Source organism: Marmota monax, unplaced genomic scaffold (assembly GCF_021218885.2).
Source record: "Marmota monax isolate L192 unplaced genomic scaffold, Marmota_monax_Labrador192_F-V1.1 WCK01_AAM20220418_F8-fsc00105, whole genome shotgun sequence".
Taxonomy (NCBI): Eukaryota; Metazoa; Chordata; class Mammalia; order Rodentia; family Sciuridae; genus Marmota; species Marmota monax.
Window position 1 is genome coordinate 3,430,208 of NW_026692947.1, and position 11,430 is coordinate 3,441,637.

At 39.6% G+C, this 11,430-nt stretch overlaps 1 protein-coding gene across 1 annotated transcript; it reads left to right on the forward strand.

Moving 5' to 3' along the window:
• The first annotated feature begins 5,462 nt into the window (after positions 1 to 5,462).
• Positions 5,463 to 9,675, forward strand: LOC124097704 (zinc finger and SCAN domain-containing protein 29-like). The gene is given in 2 exon segments (XM_046452282.2): positions 5,463 to 7,476; positions 7,479 to 9,675. Coding segments are annotated over 2 exon segments (2,517 nt in total). The 5' UTR covers positions 5,463 to 6,953; the 3' UTR covers positions 9,473 to 9,675.
• The last annotated feature ends 1,755 nt before the right edge of the window (positions 9,676 to 11,430 follow it).

Consider the following 11,430-nt stretch of genomic DNA (forward strand, 5'->3'; position numbering starts at 1 on the left):
TTCCAACCAGTTAATCCCATCAGGGAATCAAATCACTGATTGATTTAAGAATCTCTTAACCAAATTTAGCTATTGTGAATTGTGCTGCTATAAATGTTGATGTGGTTGTGTCCCTGTAACATGCTGTTTTTAAGTCCTTTGGGTATAAACCGAGGAGAGGGATACCTGGGTCAAATGTTGGTTCCATTCCCAATTTTCCAAGAAATCTCCATACTGCTCTACATATTAGCTGCACCAATTTGCAGACCCACCAGCAGTGTATGAGTGTGCCTTTCCCCCACATCCTCACCAACACTTATTGTTGTTTGTGTTCTTAATAGCTACCATTCTGACTGGAGTGAGATGAAATTTTAGAGTAGTTTTAATTTGCATTTCTCTAATTGCTAGTGATGTTGAACATTTTTTTCATATATTTATTGATTGATTGTATATCATCCTCTAAGAAGTGTCTGTTAGGTCTTTGGCCCATTTATTGATTGGGTTATTTGGTTTTTTTGGTGTTAAGGTTTTTAAGTGCTTTATATATCCTAGAGATTAGTGCTCAATCTGATGTGTGAGGGGTAAAGATTTGCTCCCAAGATGTAGGCTCTCTACTCACCTCACAGATTGTTTCTTTTGCTGAGAAGAAACTTTTTAGTTTGAATCCATCCCATTTATTGATGCTTGATTTTAATTCTTGTGCCAAAGGAGTCTTATTAAGAAAAGTTAGGGCCTAATACTACACGATGGAGATTAGGGCCGACTTTTCCTTCTATTAGACTCAGGGTCTCTGGTTTAATTCCTAGGTCCTTGATCCATTTTGTGTTGAGTTTTATGAATGGTGAGAGAAAGGGGTTGAATTTCATTTTGTTATATATGGATTTCCAGTTTTCCCAGCACCATTTGTTGAAGAGGCTATCTTTTCTCCAATGCATGTTTTTGTCACTTTTGTTTAATACAAGATAATTGTAATATTGTGGGTTAGTCTCTGTGTCCTCTATTCTATACCATTGGTTTACCAGTTTGTTTTGGTGCCAATACCATGCTGTTTTTGTTATAGCACAATTCGCAATACCTAAACTGCGGAACTAACCGAAATGTCATTCAATAGATGAATAGATTTAAAAAATGTGGCATATATACATAATGGAATATTACGCAGCAATAAAAGAAAATAAAATCATGGCATTTGCAGGTAAATGGATGGAGTTGGAGAAGATAATGATGAGTGAAGTTAGCCAATCCCCAAAAAACAATGCCAAATGTTTTCTCTCTTATAAGGAGGCTGATTCATAGTTGGGTAGGGAGAGGGAGTGTAGGAGGAATAAACAAACTCTAGATAGAGCAGAGGGGTGAGAGAGGATGAGAGGGGACATGGGGTTATAAATGATTGTGGAATGTGATAAACATCATTATCCAAAGTAAATGTATGAAGACATGAATTGGTGTGAATATACTTTATAAACAAATAGAGATATAAAATTTGTGCTCTATATGTGTAATAAGAATCATAATGCATTCCGCTGTCATACATGAATAAAAAAAATAATTAAAAAATCTCTTAACCAAATCATTTCTCCTCTAAACCTTCTTGCTTTATCTCACACATGAACTTTTCAGGAATACCTCACATCCAAATCATGACAAAAAGCACATACATTCAGTTGAAATCTTACTTCAAATCTCCAGTTGATTTTGTCCCAAATTAGCAGTTTGATATTTTCTTGTGATATTGAACAATGGTTCCCAGCAATCCATGTGATTATACAGATGAATGAACCTTATTCTAGAGTGTGGTGTGTTGCTAAACTAAGATGAAAGATGTGTTAGGTATAATAAGTGCATTTATAACTTAATATTTCAGCTTATTTGAGTTTGTTGGAATGTAACACCATCAAAAGTTGAGAAGCATTAGTACAATATTTAAAAGGATAAAAAGTCACTGCCAGGTAGGGTTTATCTTTTAAAAATGGTGTTGATTGATTATTAAAAATCAATTAATGTAATTTATTATATTAACAAAGAAAAAGTTAACAAGCGATCACTTTCATAGTTGAAGAGAAAACATTTGACATAATCCATCATCCATCCCTCATAAAAACTCTCAAGAAATTAGAAAAGAAAAAGCTTCACAAACTGATTAAATACATTTATAACAAAACATCCTATAAATAACCTCATACACAGTTGCGAATGCGAAAAACTGAATGTTTCATTTCTAATATGAGTAATAAGACAAAAAAGATCTAAACTCATCAATGCTCTTTAACTTTGTACTAAATTCCTAACATGCAAAAAAAGAAATAGAAGGCATCCAGATCAGATAAGAAGAAATTATCATCATCCTCAGCCAACATGGATTGATATCGATAGAACAACCTATGGAATTTACAAAAAGAAAGTTACTAGAATTAATAGATGACTTTAGATAATTGGGCAATACTAAGCCAATATAAAAGAAATCAGGTAAATATGACAGGATATATATAACACTTAAGCTCCCAGAACTATAAAGTATTATTGAATGAAATTAATGATTGATGATATAAATCAATATGTCCTGTTCATGAATCAGAAGATTCAATATGTTTAAGAATGTCAGTTCCTCCCAAATACATTTATAGACTCAATGCAACAGCAGTTTAACATTATCAGCAGGCATTATTTTCCCCTCTAGAATTTTTTTAAAAAAGATTATGTTATGGGGAAATGTAATAAATATAGATTTGCACAGTAAATTTTTAAAGAACAAAATTAGCTTTAAAAATAAGTAGAAAGCCAGCTTTTAATACTTATCTGAAAATAGAATAATTGATTTTGTGCCCTGGCAAACACATAAGATATTCATTAATGGAATAAAGAATCAAGACCGAAGCCTGGAGTTCTGGAGGTTGAGCCCGCCTGCCTGCCCCATGCCACCGAGACCCAGAATTCTGAGGCAGAGCCATCCTGTGCCAGCGCTGAACACCACCCTGCACTGGGTTTCCTTATTCACCAATCACAGCTCTACAGCCCAACACCAGGAAATATACGGGCTTGAGGCTGCCACCACCACGAAACTGGGATATCGATGCTTCAACAAGAGACAACAATAAGGACCTGGTAAGATGTCACCACATGCCCTGTGGCCTGAATGCACCAGAGGTTTCTCTACTAGGGGTGCTAACAATTATCCTGTTCCTGGGATAACAGGGAGTCTTGCATAGAGTTGCTTATCTCTTGTTTCTCCTACTAACAGACAACTTCCTATGATTATCCTCTCAGTAGTTGTATAATCTAATACCTTCATATTCTCATATTCTACCTCATAAACATCCCAGCCACCCCCAGTTTCCCCTTCCACCATCAGAAACTGTAAACCATTACGCAAACCTATTGATTATATGGTTGAAGATAACAGAACTCATCATTTCTGTGTATAGTGACAATACTGTAAATGTAATAATAGAAGCTAATTGATATATGGCTGCACATTAGCTATGCTGAGTGCTATAATATTGATCTCTCCTTTAAAAATGAGGTATTTGTAACCTGTAATACCTCGGATCTACACTGCAAGAGAGGAAGACACATAGACATCATGAAAAAAACAAGGGAGGAAAGTGCCCCAAACAAACCAAGAGACTATAACAATAGAATACATAGATAGTGAAGTAGGTGAAATATCAGAGAAGGAGTTCAGAATATACATAATTAAAATGATTTTGGAATTAAAGAATGACCTAAGTGAGCCGATATAGGAAAAATTGATCACACCAACAAAGAGATAAGAGAGCAAATACAGGTTGCAAGAGATTACTTCAAGAAAGAGATACTGAAAAAAAAAACACACAGAAATCCTCAAAATGAAAGAAACAATAAGCCAATTAAAAAATTCAATAGATAACATCACCAGCAGACTAGATCACTTGTAAGACAGAACCTCAGACAATGAAAACAAAATATACAGTCTTGAAATTAAAGTTGACCTCTCAGTGAAGATGGTAAGAAATCATGAATAGAAAATCCAAGAATTATGGGATACCATCAAAAGACCAAATTTAAGTTTTATTGGGATAGAGGAAGGTTCAGAGATTCAAACCAAAGGAATGCACAATCTCTTCAATAAAATAGTATCAGAAAATTTCCAAAGCATGAAGAATGAATTGGAAAATCAAATACAAGAGGCCTATAGGACACCAAATGTACAAAATTACAACAGATATACACCAAGACACATTGTAATGAAAATGCCTAGCATATAGAATAAGGATAGAAGTTTAAAGGCCCCAAGAGAGAAAAATCAGATTACCTATAAGGGAAGATCAATTCAGATCTCAGCAGATTTTTCAACCCAAACTCTCAAAGCCAGGAGATCCTGGAAGAACATATACCAAGCTCTAAAAGATAATGGATGTCAATCAAGAATCTTATATCCAACAAAATTAAGCTTCAAATTTGACAATGAAATAAAAATGTTCCATGACAAACAAAAGCCAAAAGAATTTACAGCAAGAAAGCCTGCACTACAGAACATACTTGGCAAAAGATTTCACAAGGAGGAAATGAAAAACAACAATGAAAATCTACAAAGGGAAGAACTACAATAAAAGAAAAGCCAACCAAAGGAGAAACCAAGTCAAGCTAAATATAAAAAAAAAACCACAAAAATGACCTGTAATACAAATCATATATCAATAATAACCCTAAATATTAATGGCTTAAACTCACCAATCAAAAGACATAGGCTAGTAGATTGGATTAAAAAAAAGACCCAGCAATATGCTGCCTTCAGGAGACTCATCTCATAGGAAAAGACGCTCACAGACTGAAGGTGAAAGGTTGGGATAAAATATACTATTCACATGGCCTACGTAAGCAAGCAGGAGTTTCCATCCTCATATCAAATAAAGTAGACTTCAAGCCAAAGTTAATCAAAAGGGATAAAGACGGACATTTCATACTGCTTAACGGAACCATACATCAGCAACACATAATAGTTATAAATATATATGTCACAAACAATGGAGCATCTATGTTCATCAATCAAACTCTTCTCAAGTTCAAGAGTAAAATACATCACAACACAATAATTATGGGTGACTTTCACCAATAGATAGATCTTCTAAACAAAAGCTAAACAAAGAAACTATAGAACTCAATAGTACAATTAATAACTTAGAATTAACTGACATACATAGAGAGAGTATATTATCCATCAACAAGTGAATATACTTTCTTCTCAGCAGCACATGGATCCTTCTCTAAAATAGACCACATGTTATGCCACAAAGCAAATCTTAGTAAATACAGAGAAGTAGAGATACTACTCTGTATTCTCTCAGACCACAAAGGAATGAAATTAGAAATCAATGATAAAATAAAAAATAATAGCTACTCCAACACCTGGAGACTAAATAATATGCTATTGAGTGAACAATGGGTTGTAAAAGATATCCAGGAGGAGATTAAAAAATTCTTAGAGACATTAGCTGGTTCCCGCGCTCGGAACCCAACACTGTACCTGCAAGCCACTCCTCTTGTTCCAGGTGAATATGGATCCTGGGTACCCGCTCAGAGCCAGAAGCAGTTCGTGGATCATTCCCACGGCGGAATCCTTAGATACGTCGCTTCCTCCTTCAGCGCCCCTCCAGGCGACCACGCCAAGGGTGCCTCCTCTTCGACACACGCACTGGCCTCTGGCTTAGGCGGTTTACCCTGAACCCGCCCTAGCAACTGCAGCCAGAGGAGCTGACGGGAAGCCGGGAAGGAACCAGCGCGCCGCGTCCCGGAAGTGTACCGAGCTCGGCTGGGCGCACTGCTAGCTCCAGTTCTGGAGTTTTGGTAGCTGCCTTTGCGCATGCGCCCCCGGTGCCCCGAGTTGCCGGCTCGAACTTCCGGCTTGGGAGCTGGACTGAGCGACTGTGGAACCCGGGCTGGGTTCTTTCCCGAGTGGGTGAGGCTGGCTTAGGGGCAGAGATGCAAGTGGGCTTGGGGACAGCTCTAGCGGGAGACGCTGCCAGGGTTGGGCCAGAGGGTGCCCTCAGGGTGGCTTAGCCCGGTCAGAAGCCTCTGGAGGGATTGCGCTACATCTCTGAGAGTGACCCGGCCAGAAGGGAGCCAAGACAAAGAGTCCGGAACGCCGCACCCTCAGCTTATTGAGCAGAGCTCGGCGCCTTCGAATCCGTAGTACTCAGAGTCCCTGGCCAGCGCCCAAGCTCGTTCTCAGGAAACTCATTTCTACTCTCCCTGGGACTTCCTCTCTCCATCAATTCAGTGTGACTCTCTTCAAGTTCTCCAGTCCTTGCTTCCGTACTCAAAACCAACTTTAAAACGCGAGGTTTCACGTCAGTAACTCCCTTGCTGAGCGGTTCTTTTACTGTGAAGGAAAACAAAGACTTGATATTCAGTACTTGATTTTTGCGTGGACTGGAAATCGATAGTTTGTAGCCCGAGGGGACGGGGTGGACGCAGAGGTCCTCGGGAAGGACTGGAGGTACTAGGGGAGATCAGCCGTGACCCCTGGAGAGAGGCTTTTTGTTGCCTTCCACAGGATGGTCTTTAGATCCTCTTGAGCCCCCATATGATTCGAACTCACGGTGCAACATTGATCTGGGGAGTTAAATGAGATCAGATTTGGAGAAAGTGGGAAAGGAGCAGATAGTACTATTTTCTGCAGCTTCCTGGGGCTGCCCTGTAAGTCGTCAAGAAGTGCAGCTTTTTAAAGGTCATCCTTCTTGCTCATTGTTAACTTGCTGCCCTGAGAATGGTGCCACTTAGATGACCACTTGGAGCATGTAAGAAGTTAGGCCTGCTCTGGCAAGGCTGTAGACATGTGAATACATTCCTCTGTTAGTGTCATCTCTACTCTAGGAAGAAACTTCTTTTACACAGAGAGAGACTCATCTTCATTTAATTCTTCAAGGACATGGGAAGATAGGTGTAAACCCTGGAACTCTGACTCTTAATTAAAGGGAAGCTGCTTTCTGCTATGAATGATGGCCAAACCCACTTTGAGAGGGAATGGCCCTAACTCTGAAACCTTAAGACAACGCTTCAGGAAATTCCATTACCATGAGGTGGCTGGACCTCGGGAGGCTTTCAGCCAACTCTGGGAACTTTGTTGTCGGTGGCTGAGGCCAGAAGTGCGTACCAAGGAACAGATTGTAGAATTGTTGGTACTAGAGCAGTTCCTGACTGTCTTACCTGGGGAGATCCAGAATTTGGTACAGGAACAATGTCCAGAAAATGGAGAGGAGGCAGTGACACTGGTGGAAGATTTAGAAAGAGAGCCTGGAAGACATGGACCTTCGGTCACAGTCTCTGTGAAGGGGCAGGAAGTGCACTTGGAGAAGATGACACCCCTGAAATCATCACGAGAGTTCTTAAGTGTTCAGCAGGAGTCAATGGAACCCCAGCCCAGGAATGTACCCAAGAAAGAGAGGGCAAGAAGTCCAGACCTGGGACCACAGGAACAGATGAACCCAAAGGAGAAGCTCAGACCTTTTCAAAGGAGTGGTTGGAGCACGGAGAGCCATGGATCTCAGATCTGCTGAGCTCCAAAGAGAAAGAAGTCCCAAAAGGCAGCCACACAGGTGATAGACAAGTACATGCTGATATACTATCATCCAAGAGAGAGAGAAACTGGGTGGAAAAGGATCACTGGGGCTTTGAGGATGAGAAGGTGACAGGTGTACACTGGGGCTATGAAGAGACCAGAACTCTCCTTGCAATTCTTAGCCAAACTGAATTTTATGAGGCTCTCCAAAACTGTCATCGAAACAGCCAAGTATACGGGTCTGTGGCTGAGAGACTCCGGGAGTATGGTTTCTTCCGAACCCTGGAACAGTGTCGGACAAAGTTCAAAGGTCTTCAGAAGAGCTATAGGAAAGTCAAGAGTGGCCACCCACCTGCGACCTGCCCCTTCTTTGAAGAAATGGAGGCACTGATGAGAGCTCAGGTCATTGCTCTGCCTAGTAATGGCCTTGAAGAGACAGCCTCTCATTCTGGCCAGGTGAGTAGTGATGCAGAGACTAAGGAGCCAGGACAGGAGGCCTGGCAGCATGAGGAAGGAGCAGAAACAGCTTTGGCTGAGGCTTCTGACAGTGATGAATTGGACCTGGAGGCCACCCCCCAGGACTCAACTGCACCTGTCCTGTTCCGAAGCCCAAGTGGTGTACACTGGGGCTATGAAGAGACCAAGACTTACCTTGCAATTCTTAGTGAGACTCAGTTTTATGAAGCCCTCCGTAACTGTCATCGCAATAGCCAGTTATATGGAGCAGTGGCTGAGAGATTATGGGAATATGGCTTCCTTAGGACTCCAGAGCAGTGTCGGACCAAATTTAAAAGCCTACAAACCAGCTATCGGAAAGTCAAGAATGGCCAAGCACCAGAGACCTGTGCATTTTTTGAGGAGATGGATGCTTTGGTGAGTGCCCAGGTTGCAGTTCCATCTAGTGATGGCCAGGAAGAAGAGATAGTGTCTTGCCCCATCCAGGGAAACAGTGAGGAAGAAGTTGAGAAGCAAGCTGAGGATGCAGAAGAGGCCATAGAAGAAGATTCTGATGATGATGAAGAGGATACTGAGATACCCCCAGGGGCTGTCATGAACCGTGCTCCAGTCTTATTCCAGAGTCCCAGTGGTTTTGAAGCTGGATTTGAGAATGAAGAGAATTCAAAACGGGATATTTCTGAGGAAGTACAACTGCATAGGACATTACTTGCAAGGTCTGAAAGGAGAATTCCCCGTTATCTTAAACAAGGTAAAGACAGTGAGAGTGAATGTAGATCAGGAAGACCGTGGGAAAAGACACTAGAGGAGAAGAGAGGAAAACTGACACTCTCAGAGAAGAGTTTAGGTAAAATCATAAGTCATCAAAGACTTTGCTTGGGAGAGAAACCCTTTAAATATCTCAGATATGGTAAAAGCTTTGGCCCAAACTCCCATCTCACACATCAGATTTCCCCCCAGGTAGAAAATCCATATAAATGTGCTGATTGTGGGAAAAGCTTCAGTCGGAGTGCCCGCCTCATTAGACACCGGAGAATCCACACTGGAGAGAAACCTTATAAGTGTCTTGACTGTGGGAAAAGTTTCCGTGACAGTTCAAATTTCATCACCCATAGGAGAATCCACACAGGAGAGAAACCTTATCAATGTGGTGAGTGTGGAAAACGCTTCAATCAGAGCTCAAGCCTTATTATTCACCAGCGAACTCACACAGGAGAAAAGCCCTATCAATGTGAAGAGTGTGGAAAAAGCTTCAATAACAGTTCTCATTTCAGTGCACATCGGAGGATACACACAGGAGAGAGACCTCATGTGTGTCCTGACTGTGGAAAGAGTTTCAGTAAGAGTTCTGACTTACGTGCACATCACAGAACCCACACAGGAGAGAAACCCTATGGATGTCATGACTGTGGCAAGTGCTTCAGTAAAAGTTCTGCCCTTAATAAACACCGAGAAATCCATACACGAGAAAAGCTTTTGTCACAGTCAGCACCTAAGTAAGCCTCTAAGGATAAATAAAGAAAAGAGCCTAAGTACCTTTATTGTTTGGGAAGTTCCAATATCAAGATCCATCTCCTATTCTGTGCCCAACTGACCTAAGAAGTAATCCTTAGGGTTTATATCATTGTTTGTTCCTTAAGTTTCTTCTACACCTGTAGCCAAATTCCCAATGCAATCATTTTAAGAATAAAAGGAAGATTTCAGTCCTTCAAAAAAAAAAAAAAAAAAAAAAAAAAAAAAAAAAAAAAAATTCTTAGAAGTAAATGAGAACAGCCATACAGCATATCAAAATCTCTGCGACACTATGAAGACAGTGCTAAGAGGACTCAATAAATGTAATTCATCACATCAATAGACTAAAAGATAAAAATCAAATTATCATCTCAATAGTTGCTGAGAAAGCATTTGATAAAATACAGCATCCCTTCATGTTCAAAACGCTTGAAAAGCTAGGGATAACAGGAACATGCCTCAACATTGTAAAGGCCAACAGGTTTGCTAAGCTCCAGGCCAACATCATTCTAAATGGGAAAAAATTGAAAGCATTCCTTCTAAAAACTGGAACAAGACAGGGATACCCTCTGTCACTATTTCTATTTAACATAGTTCTTGAAACTCTAGCCAGAGCAATCAGACAAAAGAAATTAAAGGGATATGGATAGGACAAGAACTCAAATTATGATTATTTGCAGACAATTATGATTCTACACCTAGAAGGCCCAAAGCATTCCACCAGAAATCTCCTAAAACTAATAAATGAATTCAGCAAAGTAGTTGGATATAAAATCAACACCCATAAATCAAAGGCATTTCTGTACATCAATGACAAATCCACTGAAAGTGAAACTAGGAAAACCACCCAATTTACAATAGCCTCAAAAAAAAATACAACATGCTAAAGAAAAAAATTAAAGAAGATCTTAGAACATGGAAATATCTACCTTGTTCTTGGATAGACAGAATTAATATTGTCAAAATGACCATCCTACCAAAAGCACTATACAGATGCAATGCAATCCCAATCAAAATTCCAATGGCATTCTTTATAGAAAGAGAAAAGGCAATCATGAAATTCATCTGGAAAAATAAGAGATCCAGAATAGTCAAAGTAATCCTTAGCAAGAAGAATGAAGCTGGTGGCATTACTATTCCAGACCTAAAACTATACTATAGAGCAATAGTATAGAACAGCTATACAATATACAATTGGCACCAAAATAGACCTGTAGACCAATGGTACAGAATAGAGGACACAGAGTCTAACCTACATAACTTCAGTTATCTTACATTAGACAAAGGTGCCAAAAATGTACACTGGAGAAAAGATAGCCTCTTCAATAAATGGTGTTTGGAAAACTGGAACTCCACATGTAACAAGATGAAATTAAAAGTCTATCTATTACCATGCACAAAACTCAACTCAAAGTTGATCAAAGACCTAGGAATTAAACCAAAGACTCTACATCTAATGGGAAAAAAAAGTAGGCTCAAATCTCCATCATGTCATATTAGGCCCCAACTTCCTTAATAAGACTCCTATAGTGCAAAAATTAAAACCAAGAATCAATAAATAGGTTGGATTCAAACTAAAAAGCTTCTTCTCAGCAAAAGAAACAATCTATAAGATGAATAAAGAGCCTACAAAATGGGAGCAAATTTTTAACCCTCACATATCAGATAGAGCACTAATCTGTAGTATATATAAAGCACTCAAAAACTTTAACACCAAAAAAACCAAATAACCCAATCAATAAATGGCCTAAGGACACTTCTCAGAAGGTGATATACAATCAATCAACAAACATATAAAAAATGTCCAACATCGCTAGCAATTAGAGAAATGCAAATCAAAACTACTCTAAGATTTCATCTCACTCCAGTCAGAATGGCAGATTAAGAATACAAACAACAACAAATGTTGGAGAGGATGTGGGGGAAAAGGCATACTCATACACTAT